The sequence below is a fragment of the Bombina bombina genome, chromosome 2, assembly GCF_027579735.1.
Source record: "Bombina bombina isolate aBomBom1 chromosome 2, aBomBom1.pri, whole genome shotgun sequence".
Classification (NCBI taxonomy): Eukaryota; Metazoa; Chordata; class Amphibia; order Anura; family Bombinatoridae; genus Bombina; species Bombina bombina.
The window spans coordinates 910242606-910270424 of NC_069500.1; the positions used below are offsets into that span (position 1 = coordinate 910242606).

The 27819-nt window shown below is 42.8% G+C and overlaps 1 protein-coding gene across 3 annotated transcripts in view; it reads left to right on the forward strand.

Annotated features, from left to right (window-relative positions):
* ABCG2 (ATP binding cassette subfamily G member 2 (Junior blood group)) overlaps positions 1-27819 on the forward strand; it is a 409410-nt gene that overhangs the window by 346923 nt on the left and 34668 nt on the right. For all 3 annotated transcript variants that reach the window (XM_053703301.1, XM_053703300.1, XM_053703302.1), the window contains 2 exons: positions 5902-6149; positions 26578-26660. In XM_053703301.1, the coding sequence (XP_053559276.1) occupies positions 5902-6149; positions 26578-26660 (331 nt within the window). The remainder of the gene's footprint in view (positions 1-5901; positions 6150-26577; positions 26661-27819) is intronic.

Below are 27819 nucleotides of genomic sequence, written 5' to 3' on the forward strand. Positions count from 1 at the left end.
ATACTAGGGCCATGTCTGATACTGCGTCACAGCTTGCAGAGCATGAGGACGGAGAGCTTCATTCTGTGGGTGACGGTTCTGATCCAAACAGATTGGATTCAGATATTTCAAATTTTAAATTTAAATTGGAGAACCTCCGTGTATTACTAGGGGAGGTCTTAGCAGCTCTCAATGATTGTAACACCGTTGCAATACCAGAGAAACTATGTAGGTTGGATAAATACTTTGCGGTACCGGCGAGTACTGACGTTTTTCCTATACCTAAGAGATTAACTGAAATTGTTGCTAAGGAGTGGGATAGACCCGGTGTGCCGTTCTCACCCCCTCCAATATTTAGAAAGATGTTTCCAATAGACGCCACCACGCGGGACTTATGGCAAACGGTCCCTAAGGTGGAGGGAGCAGTTTCTACTCTAGCTAAGCGTACCACTATCCCGGTGGAGGATAGCTGTGCCTTTTCAGATCCAATGGATAAAAAATTAGAGGGTTACCTTAAGAAAATGTTTGTTCAACAAGGTTTTATTTTGCAACCCCTTGCATGTATCGCGCCGATTACGGCCGCGGCAGCATTTTGGATTGAGTCTCTGGAAGAGAACCTTAGTTCATCTACGCTAGACGACATTATGGACAGGCTTAGAGTCCTTAAACTGGCTAATTCATTCATTTCGGAGGCCGTAGTACATTTAACCAAACTTACGGCTAAGAACTCAGGATTCGCCATACAGGCACGTAGGGCACTGTGGCTAAAATCCTGGTCAGCTGATGTTACTTCTAAGTCCAAATTACTTAATATACCTTTCAAGGGGCAGTCCTTATTTGGGCCCGGTTTGAAAGAAATTATCGCTGACATTACAGGAGGTAAGGGCCACGCCCTACCTCAAGACAAAGCCAAAGCTAAGGCTAGACAGTCTAATTTTCGTCCCTTTCGGAATTTCAAAACAGGAGCAGCATCAACCTCCACTGCACCAAAACAGGAAGGAGCTGTTGCTCGTTACAGGCAAGGCTGGAAGCCCAACCAGTCCTGGAACAAGGGCAAACAGGCCAGGAAACCTGCTGCTGCCCCAAAGACAGCATGAACCGAGAGCCCCCGATCCGGGACCGGATCTAGTGGGGGGCAGACTTTCTCTCTTCGCCCAGGCCTGGGCAAGAGATGTTCAGGATCCCTGGGCGCTAGAGATCATATCTCAGGGATACCTTCTAGACTTCAAATTATCTCCCCCAAGAGGGAGATTTCATCTGTCAAGATTGTCAACAAACCAGATAAAGAAAGAAGCGTTTCTACGCTGTGTACAAGATCTGTTATTAATGGGAGTGATCCATCCGGTTCCGCGGTCGGAACAAGGACAAGGGTTCTACTCAAACCTGTTTGTGGTTCCCAAAAAAGAGGGAACTTTCAGACCAATCTTAGACTTAAAGATTCTAAACAAATTCCTAAGAGTTCCATCGTTCAAAATGGAAACTATTCGGACAATCTTGCCCATGATCCAAAAGGGTCAGTACATGACCACAGTGGATTTAAAAGATGCTTACCTTCACATACCGATCCACAAAGATCATCACCGGTATCTACGGTTTGCCTTCCTAGACAGGCACTACCAGTTTGTAGCTCTTCCATTCGGATTGGCTACGGCCCCAAGAATCTTCACAAAGATTCTAGGTGCCCTCCTGGCGGTACTAAGACCGCGAGGGATTTCGGTAGCTCCGTACTTAGACGACATTCTAATACAAGCTTCAAGCTTTCAAACTGCCAAGTCTCATACAGAGTTAGTTCTGGCATTTCTAAGGTCGCATGGATGGAAAGTGAACGAAAAGAAGAGTTCTCTTTTTCCTCTCACAAGAGTTCCATTCTTGGGGACTCTTATAGATTCTGTAGAAATGAAGATTTACCTGACAGAGGACAGGTTAACAAAGCTTCAAGATGCATGCCGTGTCCTTCATTCCATTCAACACCCGTCAGTAGCTCAATGCATGGAGGTGATCGGCTTAATGGTAGCGGCAATGGACATAGTACCTTTTGCACGCCTACACCTCAGACCGCTGCAATTATGCATGCTAAGTCAGTGGAATGGGGATTACTCAGATTTGTCCCCTACTCTGAATCTGAATCAAGAGACCAGAAATTCTCTTCTATGGTGGCTTCATCGGCCACACCTGTCCAGGGGGATGCCATTCAGCAGGCCAGACTGGACAATTGTAACAACAGACGCCATGGAAAAAAGGTGCAGGGTAGCGCTAATGAAAGCACAGAGCTCAATTTGTATATGGTATATCTATACTAATATGGTGATGTATAAAAAATATGTCTAAAAAAGATAATAACTATGTGAATCTTTAAAAATTTATTATACAATAATCGTATAATCATATAACAATAGTGCCGGCACTGATTAAAACAGTATAGTAAAAGGACATAAACATAAAATACATAAACAATGGGTGTTGATTTCAAGTAATATTGGCAAAGGATAAAAATGGCAAGAGAAAAAGTTAGGTTGCTAAGTATTTGGCAGCCTAAACTTCAAATGTGTCCGTATTGGATAATTCACAACTGTTCTCATATAGGGCACATTAAATTACCGTCTCTGCTATGTGTGGAGTTGTCCGTTGTTTTTATTAAGTCCCGTGACTTTGTGCAGAGTGATTCTCCTGGTGTAAGTAGAGCAAGTATTAATGTAGAGAGCACGCTGGTAATTGTAATCCTTCAGTGCTTGCTGTGAGTGATCCTGTAGCGTCCTAGGGTAATGGCCAATTTAAGGCAGATAATGTATGTTACTCCTTCAAGGATCTTTAATTCTTTACAGAAAGGGTAGAGGAAAAAATTGTAACAACAGACGCCAGCCTTCTAGGTTGGGGCGCTGTCTGGAATTCTCTGAAGGCTCAGGGATTATGGAATCAGGAGGAGAGTCTCCTTCCAATAAACATTCTGGAATTGAGAGCAGTTCTCAATGCCCTTCTGGCTTGGCCCCAATTAACAACTCGGGGGTTCATCAGGTTTCAGTCGGACAATATCACGACTGTAGCTTACATCAACCATCAGGGAGGGACAAAAAGCTCCCTAGCAATGATGGAAGTATCAAAGATAATTCGATGGGCAGAGTCTCACTCTTGCCACCTGTCAGCAATCCACATCCCGGGAGTGGAGAACTGGGAGGCGGATTTCTTGAGTCGCCAGACTTTTCATCCGGGGGAGTGGGAACTTCATCCGGAGGTCTTTGCCCAAATACTTCGACGTTGGGGCAAACCACAGATAGATCTCATGGCGTCTCGCCAGAACGCCAAGCTTCCTCACTACGGGTCCAGATCCAGGGATCCGGGAGCGGTTCTGATAGATGCTTTGACAGCACCTTGGAACTTCGGGATGGCTTATGTGTTTCCACCCTTCCCGCTGCTTCCTCGATTGATTGCCAAAATCAAACAGGAGAGAGCATCAGTGATTCTAATAGCACCTGCATGGCCACGCAGGACTTGGTATGCAGATCTAGTGGACATGTCATCCTGTCCGCCTTGGTCTCTACCTCTAAGACAGGACCTTCTGATACAGGGTCCGTTCATACATCAAAATCTAACTTCTCTGAAGCTGACTGCTTGGAAATTGAACGCTTGATTTTATCAAAACGTGGTTTTTCTGAGTCGGTTATTGATACCCTGATACAGGCTAGGAAGCCTGTTACCAGAAAGATTTACCATAAAATATGGCGTAAATACCTATACTGGTGTGAATCCAAACGTTACTCCTGGAGTAAGGTTAGGATCCCTAGGATCTTGTCCTTTCTACAAGAAGGCTTAGAAAAGGGTTTATCGGCTAGTTCATTAAAGGGACAGATTTCAGCTCTGTCCATCTTGTTACACAGGCGTCTGTCAGAAAACCCAGACGTCCAGGCCTTTTGTCAGGCTTTAGCTAGGATCAAGCCTGTGTTTAAAGCTGTTGCTCCACCATGGAGTTTAAACTTAGTTCTTAACGTTTTACAGGGTGTTCCGTTTGAACCCCTTCATTCCATTGATATAAAATTGTTATCTTGGAAAGTTCTGTTTTTAATGGCTATTTCCTCGGCTCGAAGAGTCTCTGAGTTATCAGCATTACATTGTGATTCTCCTTATCTGATTTTTCACTCAGACAAGGTAGTTCTGCGTACTAAACCTGGGTTCTTACCTAAGGTAGTTACTAACAGGAATATCAATCAAGAAATTGTTGTTCCATCCTTGTGTCCAAATCCTTCTTCAAAGAAGGAACGTCTTCTACACAATCTGGATGTAGTTCGTGCCCTCAAGTTCTACTTGCAGGCAACTAAAGATTTTCGTCAATCTTCTTCCCTGTTTGTCGTTTATTCTGGACAGAGGAGAGGTCAAAAAGCTTCTGCTACCTCTCTCTCTTTTTGGCTTCGTAGCATAATACGTTTAGCCTATGAGACTGCTGGTCAGCAGCCTCCTGAAAGAATTACAGCCCACTCCACTAGAGCTGTGGCTTCCACTTGGGCCTTTAAGAATGAGGCCTCTGTTGAACAGATTTGCAAGGCTGCAACTTGGTCTTCGCTTCATACTTTTTCCAAATTTTACAAATTTGATACTTTTGCTTCTTCGGAGGCTATTTTTGGGAGAAAGGTTCTTCAGGCAGTGGTTCCTTCTGTATAATGAGCCTGCCTATCCCTCCCGTCATCCGTGTACTTTTGCTTTGGTATTGGTATCCCAGAAGTAATGATGACCCGTGGACTGATCACACATAACAGAAGAAAACATAATTTATGCTTACCTGATAAATTCCTTTCTTCTGTTGTGTGATCAGTCCACGGCCCGCCCTGTTTTTAAGGCAGGTAAATATTTTTTAAAATTATACTCCAGTCACCACTTCACCCCTGGTTACTCCTTTCTCGTTGATTCTTGGTCGAATGACTGGGACTGACGTAGAGGGGAGGAGCTATATGCAGCTCTGCTGGGTGAATCCTCTTGCATTTCCTGTTGGGGAGGAGTTATATCCCAGAAGTAATGATGACCCGTGGACTGATCACACAACAGAAGAAAGGAATTTATCAGGTAAGCATAAATTATGTTTTTTTCTTTCATTATTTAGAAAGACCATGCAATTTTAAACAACTTTCCAATTTCCTTCTATTATCTAACTTGTTTCATTCTTCATTATCTTGGTATCTTTTGTTGAAAAGCAGGGACGTATGCTTAGGAGCTGACCCATTTCTGGAGCACTATGTGCCAACAGTTTTGCAAGAAGGTTACCCATTGCAAGAGCACTAGATGGCAGCACCAACCTGCCTTGTAGTGCTCCAGATCCTCCCTAGGTATCTCTAACACAGAATATCATGGGAACGAAGCAAATTTGAGGTAAATTGGAAAGTATTTTTTTTTAAATTGGTATCCTCTGTCTCAATCACAAAAGAAAAGTTTTGGGTTTCATATCCCTTTAAATTCAGATTCATCTGTATTCTGCACAGCCAACAAAAGGCAGAACTGTTTTACCACAATAAGTTGCGCAAATTTGATTTTTGCATATATTTTCACTGTTCTCCTAACCCGGTGGCATTATAAAGTATTATTATTATTATTATTATTATTATTATACTGTTTGCTATCCAAAGCACACATTTGTTGCATAATTTAACATGATAATAATAATAATGGTAATTTGAGCATTAAACATTGAAAAAAAATTAAAATTAGAGAATGTTGGCTTATTTTTTACAAAAATTTTAGCCAGATGCACCCAGTAAAGAGGTCCTGTGGAGAACTCTGTATTTTAATACATTGGATATGAAGCCTATAATCTGATGCACATAACAAAGCATAAGGATTTAAGAAGAAGATATTGAACTTCGTAAAGCTTTGCTAAGGTTTTACAGAAATCATTTTACATTTTTGTGCTGATTTAACATTAATTCTTGTTTTCTTTTGCAGATTTGAATGAGGTAAATGATGGTGGAGTTCAAACAGTGGTAGAAAAGTTATCAGAACAGTTCGTCGGCACCGGTTACTATCGTGAAACAAAAGCCGAGTTGCAGAAATTATCACTGGGCGAGAAAGTAAAAACCAATTTTTTCTCCAGACAAATCACATACAACACATCATTTTTCCATCAACTCAAGTGGGTGTCTAAGAGAAACTTCAAAAACCTGTTGGGGAACCCTCAAGCATCTGTTGCACAGGTACATTTTTTTGATGTCAATTAAATTTAGGAAGGTTGTGCATGTACAAATGTGTATAATTAGAGAAAGTAAAAAACAAATCAGTTCTTGTATCTGCGCTCTTTCCTCTACCTTGTTTTTGTGGTTGCTGCTTTATTTGAGGTTCTCCTTTTATCTTTCTCTTACTAGTGGATTGATTCATTTTAGCTCATTTGCATAGCCCTTTCTGTTCAATTCATGTGAATTTTTAGGATGAACAAAAAAATGTGCAGTGTCCCTGGTAATCTGTAACAACTTTAAAGCTTAGTATCTACTTTTTTATTATTATTTGAGTTGGGCTTTTCCATCTTCCCAGTAAAACAGGACATTACCACAATTGATGTACTTCCCTTATACAAAAAGGTTTTTATCTTTGTCAAAATGGATTCTTTCTCCAACATTGGTGTGTCCGGTCCACGGCGTCATCCATTACTTGTGGGAAATGTTCTCCCCCACAGGGAAAGGCAAGGAGAGCACACAGCAAGAGCTGTCCATATAGCTCCCCCTCTGGCTCCGCCCCCCAGTCATTCTCCTTGCCGCTCTGAACAAGTAGCATCCACCACGGGGATGGTGAGGAGTTTGTGGTGTTAGTTGTAGTTTTTTATTCTTCTATGCAACAATTATCAGCAGTAGTGGATAATTCTATAGCAAATCTTTTATCCAAACTGCCAGTTTTTCAGAGAAAGCGTGATTGTTCAGTTTTAAATACAGATAAAAAGGATGAACAATCAGACGCTGACGATGCCTTATCTATTTTACCCTCACATCAATCGGAATTGGCTGTGAGGGAAGGGCTGTCTGAGGGTGAAATTTCAGACTCAGGAAAAATTTCTCAACAGGCAGAACCTGATCTAGTGGCATTTAAGTTTAAGCTAGAACATCTCCGCGCTTTGCTTAAGGAGGTATTAGCTACTCTGGATGACTGTGATTCCATGGTAGTACCAGAGAAGTTGTGCAAATTGGACAAATTTTTAGAGGTCCCAGTGCACAACAACGCTTTTCCAATACCTAAGAGGGTAGCGAACATAGTGGAAAAGGAGTGGGAGAAGCCAGGTGTACCCTTTGCCCCACCTCCTATATTTAAGAAAATGTTTCCCATAGTAGACCCTAGAAGGGACGCATGGCAAACGGTCCCGAAGGTTGAGGGAGCTGTTTCAACACTAGCGAAGCGCACAACTATTCCTATAGAGGACAGCTGCGCTTTCAAAGATCCTATGGAATAAAAAATTGGAAGGATTGCTTAAAAAGATTTTTGTTCAGCAAGGGTTCATCCTTCAACCAGCTACGTGTGTTATTACTGTCACTTCAGCTGCGTCCTTTTGGTTCGAAGAACTAGAAAGGTCGCTCCAGAAAGAGACTTCCTATGAAGAAGTCATGGACAGAATTCACGCATTAAAGTTAGCTAATTCCTTTATATTGGATGCCGCCTTTCAAATAACGAAATTGGCGGTGAAAAACTCAGGTTTTGCTATAGTAGCGCGGAGGGCGCTTTGGCTAAAATCCTGGTCTGCAGACGTGTCGTCCAAGACTAAGTTACTGAATATTCCTTTCAAGGGTAAGACCCTTTTTGGGCCGGAATTGAAGGAAATTATTTCAGACATCACTGGGGGTAAGGGCCATGCCCTCCCACAGGATAGGCCTTTTAAGGCTAAGAACAAGTCTAATTTTCGTTCCTTTCGCAATTTCAGGAACGGACCGGCTAATAACTCCACTGCCGCTAGACAAGAAGGTAACGCGGCCCAGCCCAAACCCGCTTGGAAGCCCATGCAAGGCTGGAACAAGGGTAAACAAACCAAGAAACCTGCTGCTGCTACCAAGACAGCATGAAGGGGTAGCCCCCGATCCGGGACCGGATCTGGTAGGGGGCAGACTATCTCTCTTCGCTCAGGCTTGGGCAAGAGATGTTCTGGATCCCTGGGCACTAGAGATAGTTTCCAAGGGATACCTGTTAGAATTCAAGGGACTTCCTCCAAAGGGAAGGTTCCACCTGTCTCGCTTATCTTCAGACAAAGATGGGAGTGATAAACCCAGTCCCCTCCGGGGAACAAGGTCTAGGGTTTTACTCAAACCTGTTTGTGGTTCCCAAAAAAGAGGGAACTTTCAGGCCAATTCTGGATTTAAAGATATTAAACAAGTTCCTCAGATGACTACCGTGGATCTGAAGGATGCGTATCTGCATATCCCAATCCACAAATCTCATCATCAGTTCCTGAGGTTCGCCTTTCTGGACAAACATTACCAGTTTTTGGCTCTTCCATTCGGTTTAGCCACCGCTCCCAGAATTTTCACAAAGGTGCTAGGGTCCCTTCTAGCGGTCCTAAGACCGAGGGGCATCGCTGTAGCACCTTATCTAGACGACATCCTAATCCAAGCGTCGTCTCTTTCCAAAGCGAGGGCTCATACAGACATTGTGTTGGCTTTTCTCAGATCTCACGGGTGGAAAGTGAACATAGAAAAAAGTTCACTGTCACCGTCCACAAGGGTTCCTTTTCTGGGAATTCTGTGGAAATGAAGATCTTTCTCACAGACGTCAGACAAAGCTTCTAAAAGCTTGTCGAGTTCTTCACTCTATTCCTCAACCCTCCATAGCTCAATGCATGGAAGTAATAGGACTAATGGTCGCAGCAATGGATGTGGTTCCTTTTGCTCGAATTCATCTAAGACCATTACAGCTGTGCATGCTCAATCAGTGGAATGGGGACTATACAGACTTGTCTCCCCAAATTCAAGTAGACCAGGTAACCAGGGACTCACTTCTCTGGTGGTTGACCCAGGATCACCTGTCTCAGGGAATGAGTTTCCGCAGACCGGAGTGGGTCATCGTCACGACCGACGCCAGCCTCTTGGGTGGGGCGCGGTCTGGGACTCTCTGAAAGCTCAGGGCCTATGGTCGCGGGAAGAGTCGCTTCTCCCGATAAACATTTTGGAACTAAGAGCTATATTCAATGCGCTCCTGGCTTGGCCTCAGCTAGCGGAAGCCAGGTTCATAAGATTTCAGTCGGACAACATAACGACTGTTGCGTACATCAATCATCAGGGGGGAACAAAGAGTTCTCTAGCGATGAAGGAAGTAACCAAGATAATCCAATGGGCAGAGAATCACTCCTGCCATCTATCTGCTATTCACATCCCAGGAGTAGACAACTGGGAGGCGGACTATTTGAGTCGTCAGACTTTCCATCCGGGGGAGTGGGAACTCCATCCGGAGGTCTTTGCTCAGTTAACCCAATTATGGGGCATTCCAGACATGGATCTAATGGCGTCCGTCAGAACTTCAAGATTCCTTGCTACGGGTCCAGATCCAGGGATCCCAAGGCGACTCTAGTGGATGCATTAGTGGCGCCTTGGTCGTTCAACCTAGCATATGTGTTTCCACCGTTTCCTCTCCTCCCCAGGCTCATAGCCAGGATCAAACAGGAGAAGGCCTCGGTGATTCTGATAGCTCCTGCGTGGCCACGCAGGACTTGGTATGCAGACCTGGTGAATATGTCATCGGCTCCACCATGGAAGCTACCTTTGAGACAGGACCTTCTAGTACAAGGTCCATTCGAACATCCCAATCTAGTTTCTCTGCAGCTGACTGCTTGGAAATTGAACGCTTGATTTTATCCAAGCGTGGGTTTTCAAATTCTGTGATTGATACTCTGGTCCAAGCCAGAAAACCTGTGACTAGAAGGATTTACCATAAAATATGGAAAAAATATATCTGTTGGTGTGAATCCAAAGGATTCTCCTGGAGTAAGATTAAAATTCCAAAGATTCTCTCCTTTCTCCAAGAAGGTTTGGATAAAGGATTGTCAGCTAGTTCTCTAAAAGGACAGATTTCTGCATTATCCGTCTTGTTGCACAAACGACTGGCAGCTTTGCCAGATGTACAAGCTTTTGTTCAGGCTTTGGTTAGAATCAAGCCTGTTTACAGACCCATGACTCCTCCTTGGAGTCTAAATTTAGTTCTTTCAGTTCTTCAAGGGGTTCCGTTTGAACCTTTACATTCCATAGATATTAAGTTACTATCTTGGAAAGTTCTGTTTTTGGTTGCTATTTCTTCTGCTAGAAGAGTTTCTGAATTATCTGCTTTGCAGTGTGATCCACCCTATCTGGTGTTCCATTCAGATAAGGTTGTTTTGCGTACTAAGCCTGGTTTTCTTCCAAAAGTTGTTTCCAACGAGAACATCAACCAGGAAATAGTTGTTCCTTCTTTGTGTCCGAATCCAGTTTCAAAGAAGGAACGTTTATTACACAATTTAGATGTTGTTCATGCTTTAAAGTTCTATTTAGAAGCAACAAAAGATTTTAGACAAACCTCATCCTTGTTTGTCGTTTACTCTGGTAAGAGGAGAGGTCAAAAAGCTACTGCTACCTCTCTCTCTTTCTGGCTGAAAAGCATTATCCGCTTGGCTTATGAGACTGCCGGACGGCAGCCTCCTGACCGTATCACAGCTCACTCTACTAGGGCTGTGGCTTCCACATGGGCCTATAAGAACGAGGCTTCTGTTGACCAGATATGTAAGGCAGCGACTTGGTCTTCTCTGCACACTTTTGCCAAATTCTACAAATTTGATATTTTTGCTTCTTCGGAGGCTGTTTTTGGGAGAAAGGTTTTGCAAGCCGTGGTGCCTTCTGTTTAGGTAACCTGATTTGCTCCCTCCCTTCATCCGTGTCCTAAAGCTTTGGTATTGGTTCCCACAAGTAATGGATGACGCCGTGGACCGGACACACCAATGTTGGAGAAAACAGAATTTATGCTTACCTGATAAATTACTTTCTCCAACGGTGTGTCCGGTCCACGGCCCGCCCTGGTTTTTTTAATCAGGTTGAAAAAATTTTTCTTTATACACTACAGTCACCATGGCACCCTATGGTTTCTCCTTTTTCTCCTAACCATCGGTCGAATGACTGGGGGGCGGAGCCAGAGGGGGAGCTATATGGACAGCTCTTGCTGTGTGCTCTCCTTGCCTTTCCCCGTGGGGGAGAACATTTCCCACAAGTAATGGATGACGCCGTGGACCGGACACACCGTTGGAGAAAGTAATTTATCAGGTAAGCATAAATTCTGTTTTTCTAGCCTTAAAGGGACAGTTTACTGTAAGATAGTTTTGTTTTTTTTCCCCTGAATTTGTTCTCCATGACTTGTTATGCAAGCTGCAGCGTATAAAATGTATGAGAAATTGCTAATTTATGCTTCTTCTTTTTGAAAAAGAAATAGCTGGATTTGCTTTTTGAAACCACAGCCCATCAAAATCGGCTTGACTTGCTGACAGATCAGATCTCGTTATCACACAAATGCTTCCTTTTCTTATCTCTGTCTCTGTACAATACTTAGAACAATTGAAAATGAACATTTTAGAGCTTTATCTCTTCCACCTCCCACTGTGAATGTTATTACTTCTGCTGGCTGTATTTACATAGGTTCTCAATAGCCTATACCTAGGTATAGAAACTTTCATTATAGGTAGGGATACTACAGGCTAAATCAGCTATTTCAAAGGGCAATATAAATGTTAAGGAGCTATTTGTAAACAATTTAATATACTCCAGCAGGTAAAATGGATAATTGGGAACAAATTAAGGATAGAAAGTTTTTGGGCAAACTGTCTCTTTTTAAGGTTTGGGAATAACATTCCAGAGGAGTTTTCTGTTTTGGCCTGTGTGCTTTCTATCAGTATTTATAGCTAGCAGCATAAAATGTAATTTCCCTTTAACAGTTTATGAACACATGATTTATTTATTGCTATTTACATCAAGTATTTTAGCATTAATATTTTTTTTTTTATCCATGTGACAAGTAAGCTGTATGCTGATAATTCTGCTGGCTATGTTTTCAGGACATGGCAGGAAATCCTGCTTTTATGTGCGTTATGGTGGCTGGTGAACGTGTTCCTGCCCCACATTGTTTAGTTACTATGTTAACTTGTACATCTTGGCCTAAAAAAAAAAAAGAATAAAAAATTGTCTTGTAATTCCATTCTGAAATTGTGAGCTTTTCAGATGCTGTTAGAAATGGAAGTGCAGAATACTGATATATTCCACACAGCCATTGGCTGCATATTCTAGTGACCTATTTATAACTGTCCCTAATTGGACACAGCAGAGAAGGTAACCTAAGTTACAACATGGCAGCTCCTATTTTTTTATAGACACTGAAACTTTAAACTTATTTTGTCAATATTTAAAGTGAAAGTCAACCATAGCGATTTGAAACGCTAGGGTTGACTGTTGAAGCAAAGGGCACTTTCATTCATGAAGTATAAGATACGTTATGCGGAAAGTGCCTTTATTCGTTTCAACCGTTTGCTGTTCTTAGCTGCTACAGCAGCCCACGGCAAAACAATATTTTGCTAAGAGGTGACGTTTTCACCTCTTAGCCAATAGCTGTGCAGTAAATCCGTCTCTCATGGCCGCCAAACCCAATTTACCACACTGCTATTGGCTAAGAGGTAAAAAAAAAATTGGACGTTGGCTGACGTAGCAGCTAAGAACGGCGAACGGTTGAAACGCATAAAGGCACTTTCTGCATGAAGTATCTTATACTTTATGAATGAAAGTGCCCTTTATTTGCTTCAAAAGTCAACCCTAGCATTTCAAAAACGCTATGGTTGACTTTTTCACTTTAAACAGTTAATGAAACTTTAAAAAATAAATCTACATGTTGTTGTTATTCTCAGAATAATCTTTTCTTTAAATTTATCATTCTATCTAGCATTATGTCCCTTTAAGAGAGCTTGGTATAGAACCACTTGAACTGAGTTTGAATATTCCTTTCAGTGAATACCATGTAGGAGACTGCTTGTCCATAATAAAATGTATCTTTATATAACACATTCTGGTAGTAGTGAGAAACTTGCAACCATGGGAACTATAGTTTCAATATCTAGTAGCTGGGAGACACTTCTGTTATACACCAATATAAAAAGCCACGATTGACCAGTGAATTTAATTTAGAATTTTCCCATCATACAGCTGGACAGTGGCTTTTCTGTCTTCCCCCATCTCAACTAATTTTGATTTGAAACTTTTGACAGCAGACTTGACTCAATAATGCCTATCTAAGGTTCCCATTTTCTAGAAAAACATGCTGAGAATATTACCAAATGTCTCTATAAAAATACAGAAATCTAAGCCCCCTCATCTATTCTAGTTTAAAGTGAATGTAAATTTTGGTGCTAAAGTGCACGGTTTTTAAAAATTCGATTAAAAACAGGGGCACTTTAATTCATCAAAATTTACGTTTCACTCCTGTTGTGAAAAAAAACTTACCTTTTAATCTTCACAGCAGCTCCAGCTTTCTCCACTCGTCGCAAGCCATTTCTGATGTCAGAAATGATGGATAAGTCATCCTCCAATCACAGCTTCCCCCCCCCGGGGGAATCAGTGTCTGATTCAACTCTGTGATTGGAGGAAGCCGGATTCCTCATTTTAGACCCAGGAAGAGGCTTTGCAACGGGTGGAGGAAGCTGGAGCTGCTGTGAAGATTAAAAGGTAAGTTTCTCTTGTTAAGTGTATCCAGTCCACGGATCATCCATTACTTGTGGGATATTCTCCTTCCCAACAGGAAGTTGCAAGAGGATCACCCACAGCATAGCTGCTATATAGCTCCTCCCCTCACTGCCATATCCAGTCATTCTCTTGCAACTCTCAACTAAGATGGAGGTCGTAAGAGGACTGTGGTGTTTTATACTTAGTTTATTTCTTCAATCAAAAGTTTGTTATTTTTAAATGGTACCGGAGTGTACTGTTTATCTCAGGCAGTATTTAGAAGAAGAATCTGCCTGCGTTTTCTATGATCTTAGCAGAAGTAACTAAGATCCTTTGCTGTTCTCACATATTCTGAGGAGTGAGGTAACTTCAGAGGGGGAATAGCGTGCAGGTTTTCCTGCAATAAGGTATGTGCAGTTAAAATATTTTTCTATGGATGGAATTTGCTAGAAAATGCTGCTGATACCGAAGTAATGTAAGTAAAGCCTTAAATGCAGTGATAGCGACTGGTATCAGGCTTATTAATAGAGATACATACTCTTATAAAAGTGTATTTTAAAACGTTTGCTGGCATGTTTAATCGTTTTTTACACATGTTTGGTGATAAAACTTATTGGGGCCTAGTTTTTTCCACATGGCTGGCTTGAATTTTGCCTAGAAACAGTTCCCTGAGGCTTCCCACTGTTGTAATATGAGTGGGAGGGGCCTATTTTGGCGTTTTTTTTGCACAGCAAAAATTACAGACACAGACATCCAGCTTCTTCCTGCATGATCCAGGACTTCTCTGAAGGGCTCAAAAGGCTTCAAAAGTCGTATTGAGGGAGGTAAAAATCCACAGTAGAGCTGTGGCAGTTGTGACTGTTTAAAAAACGTTTTTGTCATTTGTTATTCCGTTTTTGGTATTAAGGGGTTAATCATCCATTTGCAAGTGGGTGCAATGCTCTGCTAACTTATTACATACACTGTAAAAATTTCGTTAGTGTAACTGCATTTTCTTCTGTTATGTGTGATCAGTCCACGGGTCATCATTACTTCTGGGATATAACTCCTCCCCAACAGGAAATGCAAGAGGATTCACCCAGCAGAGCTGCATATAGCTCCTCCCCTCTACGTCACTCCCAGTCATTCTCTTGCACCCAGCAACTAGATAGGATGTGTGAGAGGACTATGGTGATTATACTTAGTTTTTATAACTTCAATCAAAAGTTTGTTATTTTACAATAGCACCGGAGCGTGTTATTGCCTCTCTGGCAGAGTTTGAAGAAGAATCTACCAGAGTTTTTACTATGATTTTAACCGGAGTAGTTAAGATCATATTGCTGTTTCTCGGCCATCTGAGGGAGGTAAAAGCTTCAGATCAGGGGACAGCGGGCAGATGAATCTGCATTGAGGTATGTAGCAGTTTTTATTTTCTGAATGGAATTGATGAGAAAATCCTGCCATACCGTTATAATGACATGTATGTATACTCTACACTTCAGTATTCTGGGGATGGTATTTCACCGGAATTACTCTGTTAAAAGTACATTAAACCTTTTAATAGGTATTTATTATGTTAAACGTTTTTGCTGGAATGTAGAATCGTTTGCATTTTCTGAGGTACTGAGTGAATAAATATTTGGGCATTATTTTTCCACTTGGCAGTTGCTTGTTTTAATTGTGACAGTTTCGTTTCTCTCTCACTGCTGTGTGTGAGGGGGAGGGGCCGTTTTTGGCGCTCTTTGCTACGCATCAAAAAATTCCAGTCAGTTACTCTTGTATTTCCTGCATGATCCGGTTCATCTCTAACAGATCTCAGGGGTCTTCAAACTTCTTTGGAGGGAGGTAGATTCTCTCAGCAGAGCTGTGAGACTTATATATTGACTGTGATTAAAAAACGTTGCTCTGTAATTTTTATGTTTCAAATTTAATTATTGTTACTTTACTAATGGGAACAAACCTTTGCTAAAAGTTGTGTTGTTTTTAAGGATTGATGCTATAACTGTCTTTCAGTTCATTATTTCAACTGTCATTTAATCGTGTAGTGCTTCTTTGAGGCACAGTACGTTTTTGTTAAATAAGATTGTAACCAAGTTGCAAGTTTATTGCTAGTGTGTTAAACATGTCTGATTCAGAGGAAGATATCTGTGTCATTTGTTCCAATGCCAAGGTGGAGCCCAATAGAAATTTATGTACTAACTGTATTGATGCTACTTTAAATAAAAGCCAATCTGTACAAATTGAACAAATTTCACCAAACAGCGAGGGGAGAGTTATGCCGACTAACTCGCCTCACGTGTCAGTACCTGCATCTCCCGCCCGGGAGGTGCGTGATATTATGGCGCCTAGTACATCTGGGCGGCCATTACAGATAACATTACAAGATATGGCTACTGTTATGACTGAAGTTTTGGCTAAATTACCAGAACTAAGAGGCAAGCGTGATCACTCTGGGGTGAGAACAGAGTGCGCTGATAATACTAGGGCCATGTCTGATACTGCGTCACAGCTTGCAGAACATGAGGACGGAGAGCTTCATTCTGTGGGTGATGGTTCTGATCCAAACAGATTGGATTCAGATATTTCAAATTTTAAATTTAAATTGGAGAACCTCCGTGTATTACTAGGGGAGGTTTTAGCGGCTCTTAATGATTGTAACACTGTTGCAATACCAGAAAAATTGTGTAGGTTGGATAAATACTTTGCGGTACCGGCGAGTACTGACGTTTTTCCTATACCTAAGAGACTAACTGAAATTGTTACTAAGGAGTGGGATAGACCCGGTGTGCCGTTCTCACCCCCTCCAATATTTAGAAAGATGTTTCCAATAGACGCCACCACACGGGACTTATGGCAAACGGTCCCTAAGGTGGAGGGAGCAGTTTCTACTTTAGCTAAGCGTACCACTATCCCGGTGGAGGATAGCTGTGCTTTTTCAGATCCAATGGATAAAAAATTAGAGGGTTACCTTAAGAAAATGTTTGTTCAACAAGGTTTTATATTGCAACCCCTTGCATGCATCGCGCCGATTACGGCTGCGGCAGCATTTTGGATTGAGTCTCTGGAAGAGAACCTTAGTTCAGCTACGCTGGACGACATTACGGACAGGCTTAGAGTCCTTAAACTAGCTAATTCATTCATTTCGGAGGCCGTAGTACATTTAACCAAACTTACGGCTAAGAACTCAGGATTCGCCATTCAGGCACGTAGGGCGCTGTGGCTAAAATCCTGGTCAGCTGATGTAACTTCTAAGTCCAAATTACTTAATATACCTTTCAAGGGGCAAACTTTATTTGGGCCCGGTTTGAAAGAAATTATCGCTGACATTACAGGAGGTAAGGGCCACGCCCTGCCTCAAGACAAAGCCAAAGCTAAGGCTAGACAGTCTAATTTTCGTCCCTTTCGGAATTTCAAAGCAGGAGCAGCATCAACTTCCACTGCACCAAAACAGGAAGGAGCTGTTGCTCGTTACAGACAAGGCTGGAAACCTAACCAGTCCTGGAACAAGGGCAAGCAGGCCAGGAAACCTGCTGCTGCCCCAAAGACAGCATGAACCGAGGGCCCCCGATCCGGGACCGGATCTAGTGGGGGGCAGACTCTCTCTCTTCGCCCAGGCTTGGGCAAGAGATGTTCAGGATCCCTGGGCGCTAGAGATCATATCTCAGGGATACCTTCTAGACTTCAAATTCTCTCCCCCAAGAGGGAGATTTCATCTGTCAAGGTTGTCAACAAACCAGATAAAGAAAGAAGCGTTTCTACGCTGTGTACAAGATCTGTTATTAATGGGAGTGATCCATCCGGTTCCGCGGTCGGAACAAGGACAAGGGTTTTACTCAAACCTGTTTGTGGTTCCCAAAAAAGAGGGAACTTTCAGGCCAATCTTGGATTTAAAGATCCTAAACAAATTCCTAAGAGTTCCATCGTTCAAAATGGAAACTATTCGGACAATCTTACCCATGATCCAAAAGGGTCAGTACATGACCACAGTGGATTTAAAGGATGCTTACCTTCACATACCGATTCACAAAGATCATTACCGGTATCTAAGGTTTGCCTTCTTAGACAGGCATTACCAGTTTGTAGCTCTTCCATTCGGATTGGCTACGGCTCCAAGAATCTTCACAAAGGTTCTGGGTGCCCTTCTGGTGGTACTAAGACCGCGAGGAATTTCGGTAGCTCCGTACCTAGACGACATTCTGATACAAGCTTCAAGCTTTCAAACTGCCAAGTCTCATACAGAGTTAGTTCTGGCATTTCTAAGGTCGCATGGATGGAAAGTGAACGAAAAGAAGAGTTCTCTTTTTCCTCTCACAAGAGTTCCATTCTTGGGGACTCTTATAGATTCTGTAGAAATGAAGATTTATCTGACAGAAGACAGATTAACAAAGCTTCTAAATGCATGCCGTGTCCTTCATTCCATTCAACTCCCGTCAGTAGCTCAATGCATGGAGGTGATCGGCTTAATGGTAGCAGCAATGGACATAGTACCCTTTGCACGTCTACATCTCAGACCGCTGCAATTGTGCATGCTGAGTCAGTGGAATGGGGATTACTCAGACTTGTCCCCTACTCTGAATCTGGATCAAGAGACCAGAAACTCTCTTCTATGGTGGCTTTCTCGGCCACATCTGTCCAGGGGGATGCCATTCAGCAGGCCGGACTGGACAATTGTAACAACAGACGCCAGCCTACTAGGTTGGGGCGCTGTCTGGAATTCTCTGAAGGCTCAGGGACAATGGAATCAGGAGGAAAGTCTCCTGCCAATAAACATTCTGGAATTAAGAGCAGTTCTCCATGCCCTTCTGGCTTGGCCCCAGTTAAAAACTCGGGGGTTCATCAGGTTTCAGTCGGACAACATCACGACTGTAGCTTACATCAACCATCAAGGAGGGACAAGAAGCTCCCTAGCAATGATGGAAGTATCAAAGATAATTCGCTGGGCAGAGTCTCACTCTTGCCACCTGTCAGCAATCCACATCCCGGGAGTGGAGAACTGGGAGGCGGATTTCTTGAGTCGCCAGACTTTTCATCCGGGGGAGTGGGAACTTCATCCGGAGGTCTTTGCCCAAATACTTCGACGTTGGGGCAAACCAGAGATAGATCTCATGGCGTCTCGCCAGAACGCCAAACTTCCTCGCTACGGGTCCAGATCCAGGGATCCGGGAGCGGTTCTGATAGATGCCTTGACAGCACCTTGGAACTTCGGGATGGCTTATGTGTTTCCACCCTTCCCGCTGCTTCCTCGATTGATTGCCAAAATCAAACAGGAGAGAGCATCAGTGATTCTAATAGCGCCTGCATGGCCACGCAGGACTTGGTATGCAGATCTAGTGGACATGTCATCCTGTCCGCCTTGGTCTCTACCTCTAAGACAGGACCTTCTGATACAGGGTCCATTCAAACATCAAAATCTAACTTCTCTGAAGCTGACTGCTTGGAAATTGAACGCTTGATTTTATCAAAACGTGGTTTTTCTGAGTCGGTTATTGATACCCTGATACAGGCTAGGAAGCCTGTTACCAGAAGGATTTACCATAAGATATGGCGTAAATACCTATACTGGTGCGAATCCAAAGGTTACTCCTGGAGTAAGGTTAGGATTCCTAGGATATTGTCCTTTCTACAAGAAGGTTTACAAAAGGGTTTATCGGCTAGCTCATTAAAGGGACAGATCTCAGCTCTGTCCATCTTGTTACACAGGCGTCTGTCAGAAAATCCAGACGTCCAGGCCTTTTGTCAGGCTTTAGCTAGGATCAAGCCTGTGTTTAAAACTGTTGCTCCGCCATGGAGTTTAAACTTAGTTCTTAACGTTTTACAGGGTGTTCCGTTTGAACCCCTTCATTCCATTGATATAAAATTGTTATCTTGGAAAGTTCTGTTTTTAATGGCTATTTCCTCGGCTCGAAGAGTCTCTGAGTTATCAGCCTTACATTGTGATTCTCCTTATCTGATTTTTCACTCAGACAAGGTAGTTCTGCGTACTAAACCTGGGTTCTTACCTAAGGTAGTCACTAACAGGAATATCAATCAAGAGATTGTTGTTCCATCCTTGTGTCCAAATCCTTCTTCAAAGAAGGAACGTCTTCTACACAATCTGGATGTAGTTCGTGCCCTCAAGTTCTACTTGCAGGCAACTAAGGATTTTCGACAAACGTCTTCCCTGTTTGTCGTGTACTCTGGTCAGAGGAGAGGTCATAAGGCTTCGGCTACCTCTCTCTCCTTCTGGCTTCGTAGCATAATTCGTTTAGCCTATGAGACTGCTGGACAGCAGCCTCCTGAAAGAATTACAGCTCATTCTACTAGAGCTGTGGCTTCCACTTGGGCCTTTAAGAATGAGGCCTCTGTTGAACAGATTTGCAAGGCTGCAACTTGGTCTTCGCTTCATACTTTTTCCAAATTTTACAAATTTGACACTTTTGCTTCTTCGGAGGCTATTTTTGGGAGAAAGGTTCTTCAGGCAGTGGTTCCTTCTGTATAATGAGCCTGCCTATCCCTCCCGTCATCCGTGTACTTTTGCTTTGGTATTGGTATCCCAGAAGTAATGATGACCCGTGGACTGATCACACATAACAGAAGAAAACATAATTTATGCTTACCTGATAAATTCCTTTCTTCTGTTGTGTGATCAGTCCACGGCCCGCCCTGTTTTAAGGCAGGTAAATATCTTTTAAATTATACTCCAGTCACCACTTCACCCTTGGTTTCTCCTTTCTCGTTGATTCTTGGTCGAATGACTGGGAGTGACGTAGAGGGGAGGAGCTATATGCAGCTCTGCTGGGTGAATCCTCTTGCATTTCCTGTTGGGGAGGAGTTATATCCCAGAAGTAATGATGACCCGTGGACTGATCACACAACAGAAGAAAGGAATTTATCAGGTAAGCATAAATTATGTTTTTTCACTGTTATTTCAAAATTTGGGAAAATTTGTGTTTCTTAAAGGCGCAGTAACGTTTTTTATATTACTTGTAAACTTGTTTTAAAGTGTTTTCAAAGCTTGGTAGTCTCATTGCTAGTCTGTTTAAACATGTCTGACACAGAGGAACCTACTTGTTCATTATGTTTGAAAGCCATGGTGGAGCCCCATAGGAGAATGTGTACTAAATGTATTGATTTCACCTTAAACAGTAAAGATCAGTCTTTATCTATAAAAGAATTATCACCAGAGGGTTCTGTCGAGGGGGAAGTTATGCCGACTAACTCTCCCCACGTGTCAGACCCTTCGCCTCCCGCTCAGGGGACGCACGCTAATATGGCGCCAATTACATCAGGGACGCCAATTACATCAGGGACGCCCATAGCGATTACCTTGCAGGACATGGCTGCAATCATGAATAATACCCTGTCAGAGGTATTATCTAGATTGCTTGAATTAAGAGGCAAGCGCGATAGCTCTGGGGTTAGGAGAGATACAGAGCGCGCAAATGCTGTTAGAGCCATGTCTGATACTGCGTCACAGTATGCAGAACATGAGGACGGAGAGCTTCAGTCTGTGAGTGACATCTGTGACTCGGGGAAACCTGATTCAGAGATTTCTAATTTTTAAATTTAAGCTTGAGAACCTCTGTGTATTGCTTGGGGAGGTATTAGCTGCTCTGAATGACTGTAACACAGTTGCAATTCCAGAGAAATTATGTAGGCTGGATAGATACTATGCGGTGCCGGTGTGTACTGATGTTTTTCCTATACCTAAAAGGCTTACAGAAATTATTAGCAAGGAGTGGGATAGACCCGGTGTGCCCTTTTCCCCACCTCCTATATTTAGAAAAATGTTTCCAATAGATGCCACTACACGGGACTTATGGCAGACGGTCCCTAAGGTGGAGGGAGCAGTTTCTACTTTAGCAAAGCGTACCAGTTGTGGACAGTTGTGCTTTTTCAGATCCAAAGGATAAAAAATTGGAGGGTTACCTTAAAAAAATGTTTATTCAACAAGGTTTTATTTTACAGCCCCTTGCATGCATTGCGCCTGTCACTGCTGCGGCGGCATTCTGGTTTGAGGCCCTGGAAGAGGCCATCCAGACAGCTCCATTGAATGAAATTATTGACAAGCTTAGAATGCTTAAGCTAGCTAACTCATTTGTTTCTGATGCCATTGTTCATTTGACTAAACTAACGGCTAAGAATTCCGGATTCGCCATCCAGGCGCGTAGGGCGCTATGGCTTAAATCCTGGTCAGCTGACCTGACTTCAAAGTCTAAATTACTCAACATTCCTTTCAAGGGGCAGACCTTATTCGGGCCTGGCTTGAAGGAAATTATTGCTGACATTACTGGAGGCAAGGGTCATACCCTTCCTCAGGACAGGGCCAAATCAAAGGCCAAACAGTCTAATTTTCGTGCCTTTCGAAATTTCAAGGCAGGAGCAGCATCAACTTCCTCCGCTTCAAAACAAGAGGGAACTGTTGTTCATTCCAGACAGGCCTGGAAACCTAACCAGTCCTGGAACAAGCGCAAGCAGGCCAGAAAGCCTGCTGCTGCCCCCAAGACAGCATGAAGGAACGGCCCCCTATCCGGAAACGGATCTAGTGGGGGGCAGACTTTCTCTCTTCGCCCAGGCGTGGGCAAGAGATGTTCAGGATCCCTGGGCGTTGGAGATCATATCTCAGGGATATCTTCTGGACTTCAAAGCTTCTCCTCCACAAGGGAGATTTCATCTTTCAAGGTTATCAGCAAACCAGATAAAGAAAGAGGCATTCCTAAGCTGTGTGCAAGACCTCCTAGTAATGGGAGTGATCCATCCAGTTCCGCGGACGGAACAAGGACAGGGATTTTATTCAAATCTGTTTGTGGTTCCCAAGAAAGAGGGAACCTTCAGACCAATCTTGGATCTAAAGATCTTAAACAAATTCCTCAGAGTTCCATCATTCAAAATGGAAACTATTCGGACCATCCTACCCATGATCCAAGAGGGTCAGTACATGACCACAGTGGACTTAAAGGATGCCTACCTTCACATACCGATTCACAAATATCATCATCGGTTCCTAAGGTTTGCCTTTCTAGACAGGCATTACCAATTTGTAGCTCTTCCCTTCGGGTTGGCCACTGCCCCGAGAATTTTTACAAAGGTTCTGGGCTCACTTCTGGCGGTTCTAAGACCGCGAGGCATAGCGGTGGCTCCGTATCTAGACGACATCCTGATACAGGCGTCAAGCTTTCAAATTGCCAAGTCTCATACAGAGATAGTTCTGGCATTTCTGAGGTCGCATGGGTGGAAAGTGAACGTGGAAAAGAGTTCTCTATCACCACTCACAAGAGTCTCCTTCCTAGGGACTCTTATAGATTCTGTAGAGATGAAAATTTATCTGACGGAGTCCAGGTTATCAAAACTTCTAAATGCTTGCCGTGTCCTTCATTCCATTCCACGCCCGTCAGTGGCTCAGTGCATGGAAGTAATCGGCTTAATGGTAGCGGCAATGGACATAGTGCCATTTGCGCGCCTGCATCTCAGACCGCTGCAATTATGCATGCTAAGTCAGTGGAATGGGGATTACTCAGATTTGTCCCCTCTACTAAATCTGGATCAAGAGACCAGAGATTCTCTTCTCTGGTGGCTTTCTCGGGTCCATCTGTCCAAGGGTATGACCTTTCGCAGGCCAGATTGGACGATTGTAACAACAGATGCCAGCCTTCTAGGTTGGGGCGCAGTCTGGAACTCCCTGAAGGCTCAGGGATCGTGGACTCAGGAGGAGAAACTCCTCCCAATAAATATTCTGGAGTTAAGAGCAATATTCAATGCTTTTCTAGCTTGGCCTCAGTTAGCAACACTGAGGTTCATCAGATTTCAGTCGGACAACATCACGACTGTGGCTTAAATCAACCATCAAGGGGGAACCAGGAGTTCCCTAGCGATGTTAGAAGTCTCAAAGATAATTCGCTGGGCAGAGTCTCACTCTTGCCACCTGTCAGCAATTCACATCCCAGGCGTAGAGAACTGGGAGGCGGATTTTCTAAGTCGTCAGACTTTTCATCCGGGGGAGTGGGAACTCCATCCGGAGGTGTTTGCTCAACTGGTCCATCGTTGGGGCAAACCAGAACTGGATCTCATGGCGTCTCGCCAGAACGCCAAGCTTCCTTGTTACGGATCCAGGTCCAGGGACCCGGGAGCAACGCTGATAGATGCTCTAGCAGCTCCTTGGTTCTTCAACCTGGCCTATGTGTTTCCACCGTTTCCTCTGCTCCCTCGACTGATTGCCAAAATCAAACAGGAGAGAGCATCGGTGATTCTGATAGCGCCTGCGTGGCCATGCAGGACCTGGTATGCAGACCTAGTGGACATGTCATCTCTTCCACCATGGACTCTGCCTCTGAGGCAGGACCTTCTAATACAAGGTCCTTTCAATCATCCAAATCTAATTTCTCTGAGACTGACTGCATGGAGATTGAATGCTTGATTCTATCAAGGCGTGGCTTCTCCGAGTCAGTCATTGATACCTTAATACAGGCTCGGAAGCCTGTCACCAGGAAAATCTACCATAAGATATGGCGTAAATATCTTTATTGGTGTGAATCCAAGAGTTACTCATGGAGTAAGGTTAGGATTCCTAGGATATTGTCCTTTCTCCAAGAGGGTTTGGACAAAGGCTTATCAGCTAGTTCTTTAAAAGGACAGATCTCTGCTCTGTCTATTCTTTTGCACAAGCGTCTGGCAGAAGTTCCAGACGTCCAGGCATTTTGTCAGGCTTTGGTTAGGATTAAGCCTGTGTTTAAAACTGTTGCTCCCCCGTGGAGCTTAAACTTGGTTCTTCAGGGAGTTCCGTTTGAACCCCTTCATTCCATTGATATTAAACTTTTATCTTGGAAAGTTCTGTTTTTGATGGCTATTTCCTCGGCTCGAAGAGTCTCTGAGTTATCTGCGTTACATTGTGATTCTCCTTATCTGATTTTTCATTCAGACAAGGTAGTTCTGCGTACCAAACCTGGGTTTTTACCTAAGGTGGTTTCTAACAGGAATATCAATCAAGAGATTGTTGTTCCATCATTGTGTCCTAATCCTTCTTCAAAGAAGGAACGTCTTTTGCATAATCTGGACGTAGTCCGTGCCTTGAAGTTTTACTTACAGGCTACTAAAGATTTTCGTCAAACATCTGCCCTGTTTGTCGTTTACTCTGGACAGAGGAGAGGTCAAAAAGCTTCGACAACCTCTCTCTCCTTTTGGCTTCGGAGCATAATACGCTTAGCCTATGAGACTGCTGGACAGCAGCCCCCTGAAAGGATTACATCTCATTCTACTAGAGCTGTGGCTTCCACCTGGGCCTTTAAAAATGAGGCCTCTGTTGAACAGATTTGCAAGGCTGCGACTTGGTCTTCGCTTCACACCTTTTCAAAATTTTACAAATTTGACACTTTTGCTTCTTCGGAGGCTGTTTTTGGGAGAAAGGTTCTACAGGCAGTGGTTCCTTCCGTTTAAGTTCCTGCCTTGTCCATCCCATCATCCGTGTACTTTAGCTTTGGTATTGGTATCCCACAAGTAATGGTTGATCCGTGGACTGGATACACTTAACAAGAGAAAACATAATTTATGCTTACCTGATAAATTTATTTCTCTTGTAGTGTATCCAGTCCACGGCCCGCCCTGTCCTTTTAAGGCAGGTCTAAATTTTAATTAAACTACAGTCACCACTGCACCCTATGGTTTCTCCTTTCTCGTCTTGTTTCGGTCGAATGACTGGATATGGCAGTGAGGGGAGGAGCTATATAGCAGCTCTGCTGTGGGTGATCCTCTTGCAACTTCCTGTTGGGAAGGAGAATATCCCACAAGTAATGGATGATCCGTGGACTGGATACACTACAAGAGAAATAAATTTATCAGGTAAGCATAAATTATGTTTTTTGTTTTTTTTCACAACACAAGTGAAATGTAAATTTTGATGAATTCAAGTGCCCCTGTTTTTAATCAAATTTTTAAAAACCGGGCACTTTAGCATCAAAATTTACATTCACTTTAAATATAATGCTACCTTAGTGTCAACTTGGATAGTTCAACTGAATACCACATTTAAAGGAAAAAAAGAAAATTCAAGTTTCCATTAAAATGTTAAGGGAATTGTGGCCCCCTGATGTTTAAAAGGTTAAGTGTATGTCTGTTGATATTATTGATATCACAAAAATTGCTACTTACAGCTTGAACTTGTGACAAGAATTAGTGGCCACAGCTTTACCAGGCTAATTGTCTTTCATTTTTTTTCCTTTTAATATATGCGCACATCTCGCTTTCATGTTTCCGACACCTCATTAGTGCTGGATTTCCAACGCTTTCTATGCTTGGTACACAGTTCGTTAAACCATTTTTACTAATCCGACTTAAAATGGTCCTGATATGATCCTTGTTTTCTAGCACAACTAGCTTAATGGCTACGTAATCTGTGCCCCTTGATCTTTTTGTCAGATTTTTTGTAATGCAGTACCACTTATCCCAGGAATTAGAGAATTATGGGCTAATACACCTTTTCAGCTTATGTTTAAGTGATCGGCCTGATGCCATTAAATTTTTAAATGTTTTTCTATCAACCTTTGTACGATAGTATAAACGTTTAAACCCTTTACGCTAATCTCCTAATCTACTTGATAGTAGTGTTCCTCTGTATCATTGCCACTTAATAATTTACGGACAATATGTTGTTGTGAGTGAAATTTCCTAAAGTGTTTAAAAGATTTGAAACGGCATTGTTTTCAAATATTTCAGATTTTCATCTTTTAATGACCAGTTAATAGAACAAGCCAAAATGTAATGACAATGTCTGTTTGTGTCACAGTACAGTTTACTTATTGTTCCCTTGGTGTGATTTTTTATTTTACTTTTCAATTCATGCTAAAACTTTGTTTGCTGTCAATATTTTGAATATATTTTATAACATTTAATGCTAAATCTGTTTTTCTGTTTTGTGATTATTCACATATAATGCTGTTTTATTTTATTTTAATGAGAAAATATTAATAGATTCTTCTGTTACCAGGTGGTGGTTAGCCTTATTTTGTCGCTTATTGTGGGAGCCATTTTTTTTGGCGTTCAAGAAAATGAAAGTGGGATTCAGAACAGGTTAGTGTGATTTAAATATACCTATTGCTTGGGCAACACAACATATACTTTGTGCGGTGTCACTGCAAGTAGTTTTTGCAAAAGAAGAATCTTTTTCCCAAAAGCAACTTTGTCCGTTAGCTAAATTTGTTTAACCTACACTGCATAGCACCTGATAGTATTACATGATTTTTATATTGTTCACGTTTAGGGGCCGATTTAACAATGTCTGTTCGACATGATACGCTGTAGAGTTTCATGTCCGACAGACATTGCTTGTGCAATTCCGCCCCCTGAAGATTTGTGGCCAATTGCCCGCAAGCAGGGGGTATCAATCAACCCGATTGGATCTGATCTAGTTGATTGCTATCTGCCGCTCAGAGCAGGCGGACCAGTTTCGGGTCTCCCCTTCCACATTTGTTAAAAGGACCAGAGAGTGCCTTCTATTTTCCATATATTAAACTGCTGGCACCCTGGCAGCTGAAGACTTAGGTGAGAGTGCTCTTTTCTGGATATATATATATATATATATATATATACACACACAAAACATGGAAGGGGACTGCACTCTCAGACCGGACTGGGTACACATCCCATGACCCTGCAATATGCACAGCCCTGGGTGCACAATAGCACTCTCGGGAAACTGCACTGTCCCCAGAGTCACAGGCAGTTAACCCCAGACAGGTCTGGACGCAAGGCCCATTGGGAAAATAACAAAACAAATTAATACAGCAAACAGAGAAAGTCCAGCACTTATTTATATTTTATATATATATATATATATATATATATATACACACACACACACACACACACACACACACACACACACACACACAGAATCCGCACTCACTGGACTTTCTACACAAAGGTTTTGTGTAAAGGGACGTTTCAGGGATCAAAACGTCCCCTTCCCCCAAACCGCTCTCTAAACCTCCCCCGCCATCTATTTATTTTTATTTTTTATATGTTATGGTGTGTAGCCCCCACACCCCCCAGATCCCCTTTTCCTGTAGTGTTGTGCCCCATTCCTTGCTGTCCCCTTTATTAGAAATTTTCCGTAGCATAGGGCCCCTCCCACTTCCTCCCGCCAGCTCCAGCAGAAGATCGTTACAGACACAGTGTCACCGCCTGTAACGATTAGGTATCTTCCTCATATGGAGGCGGAGCACCAATC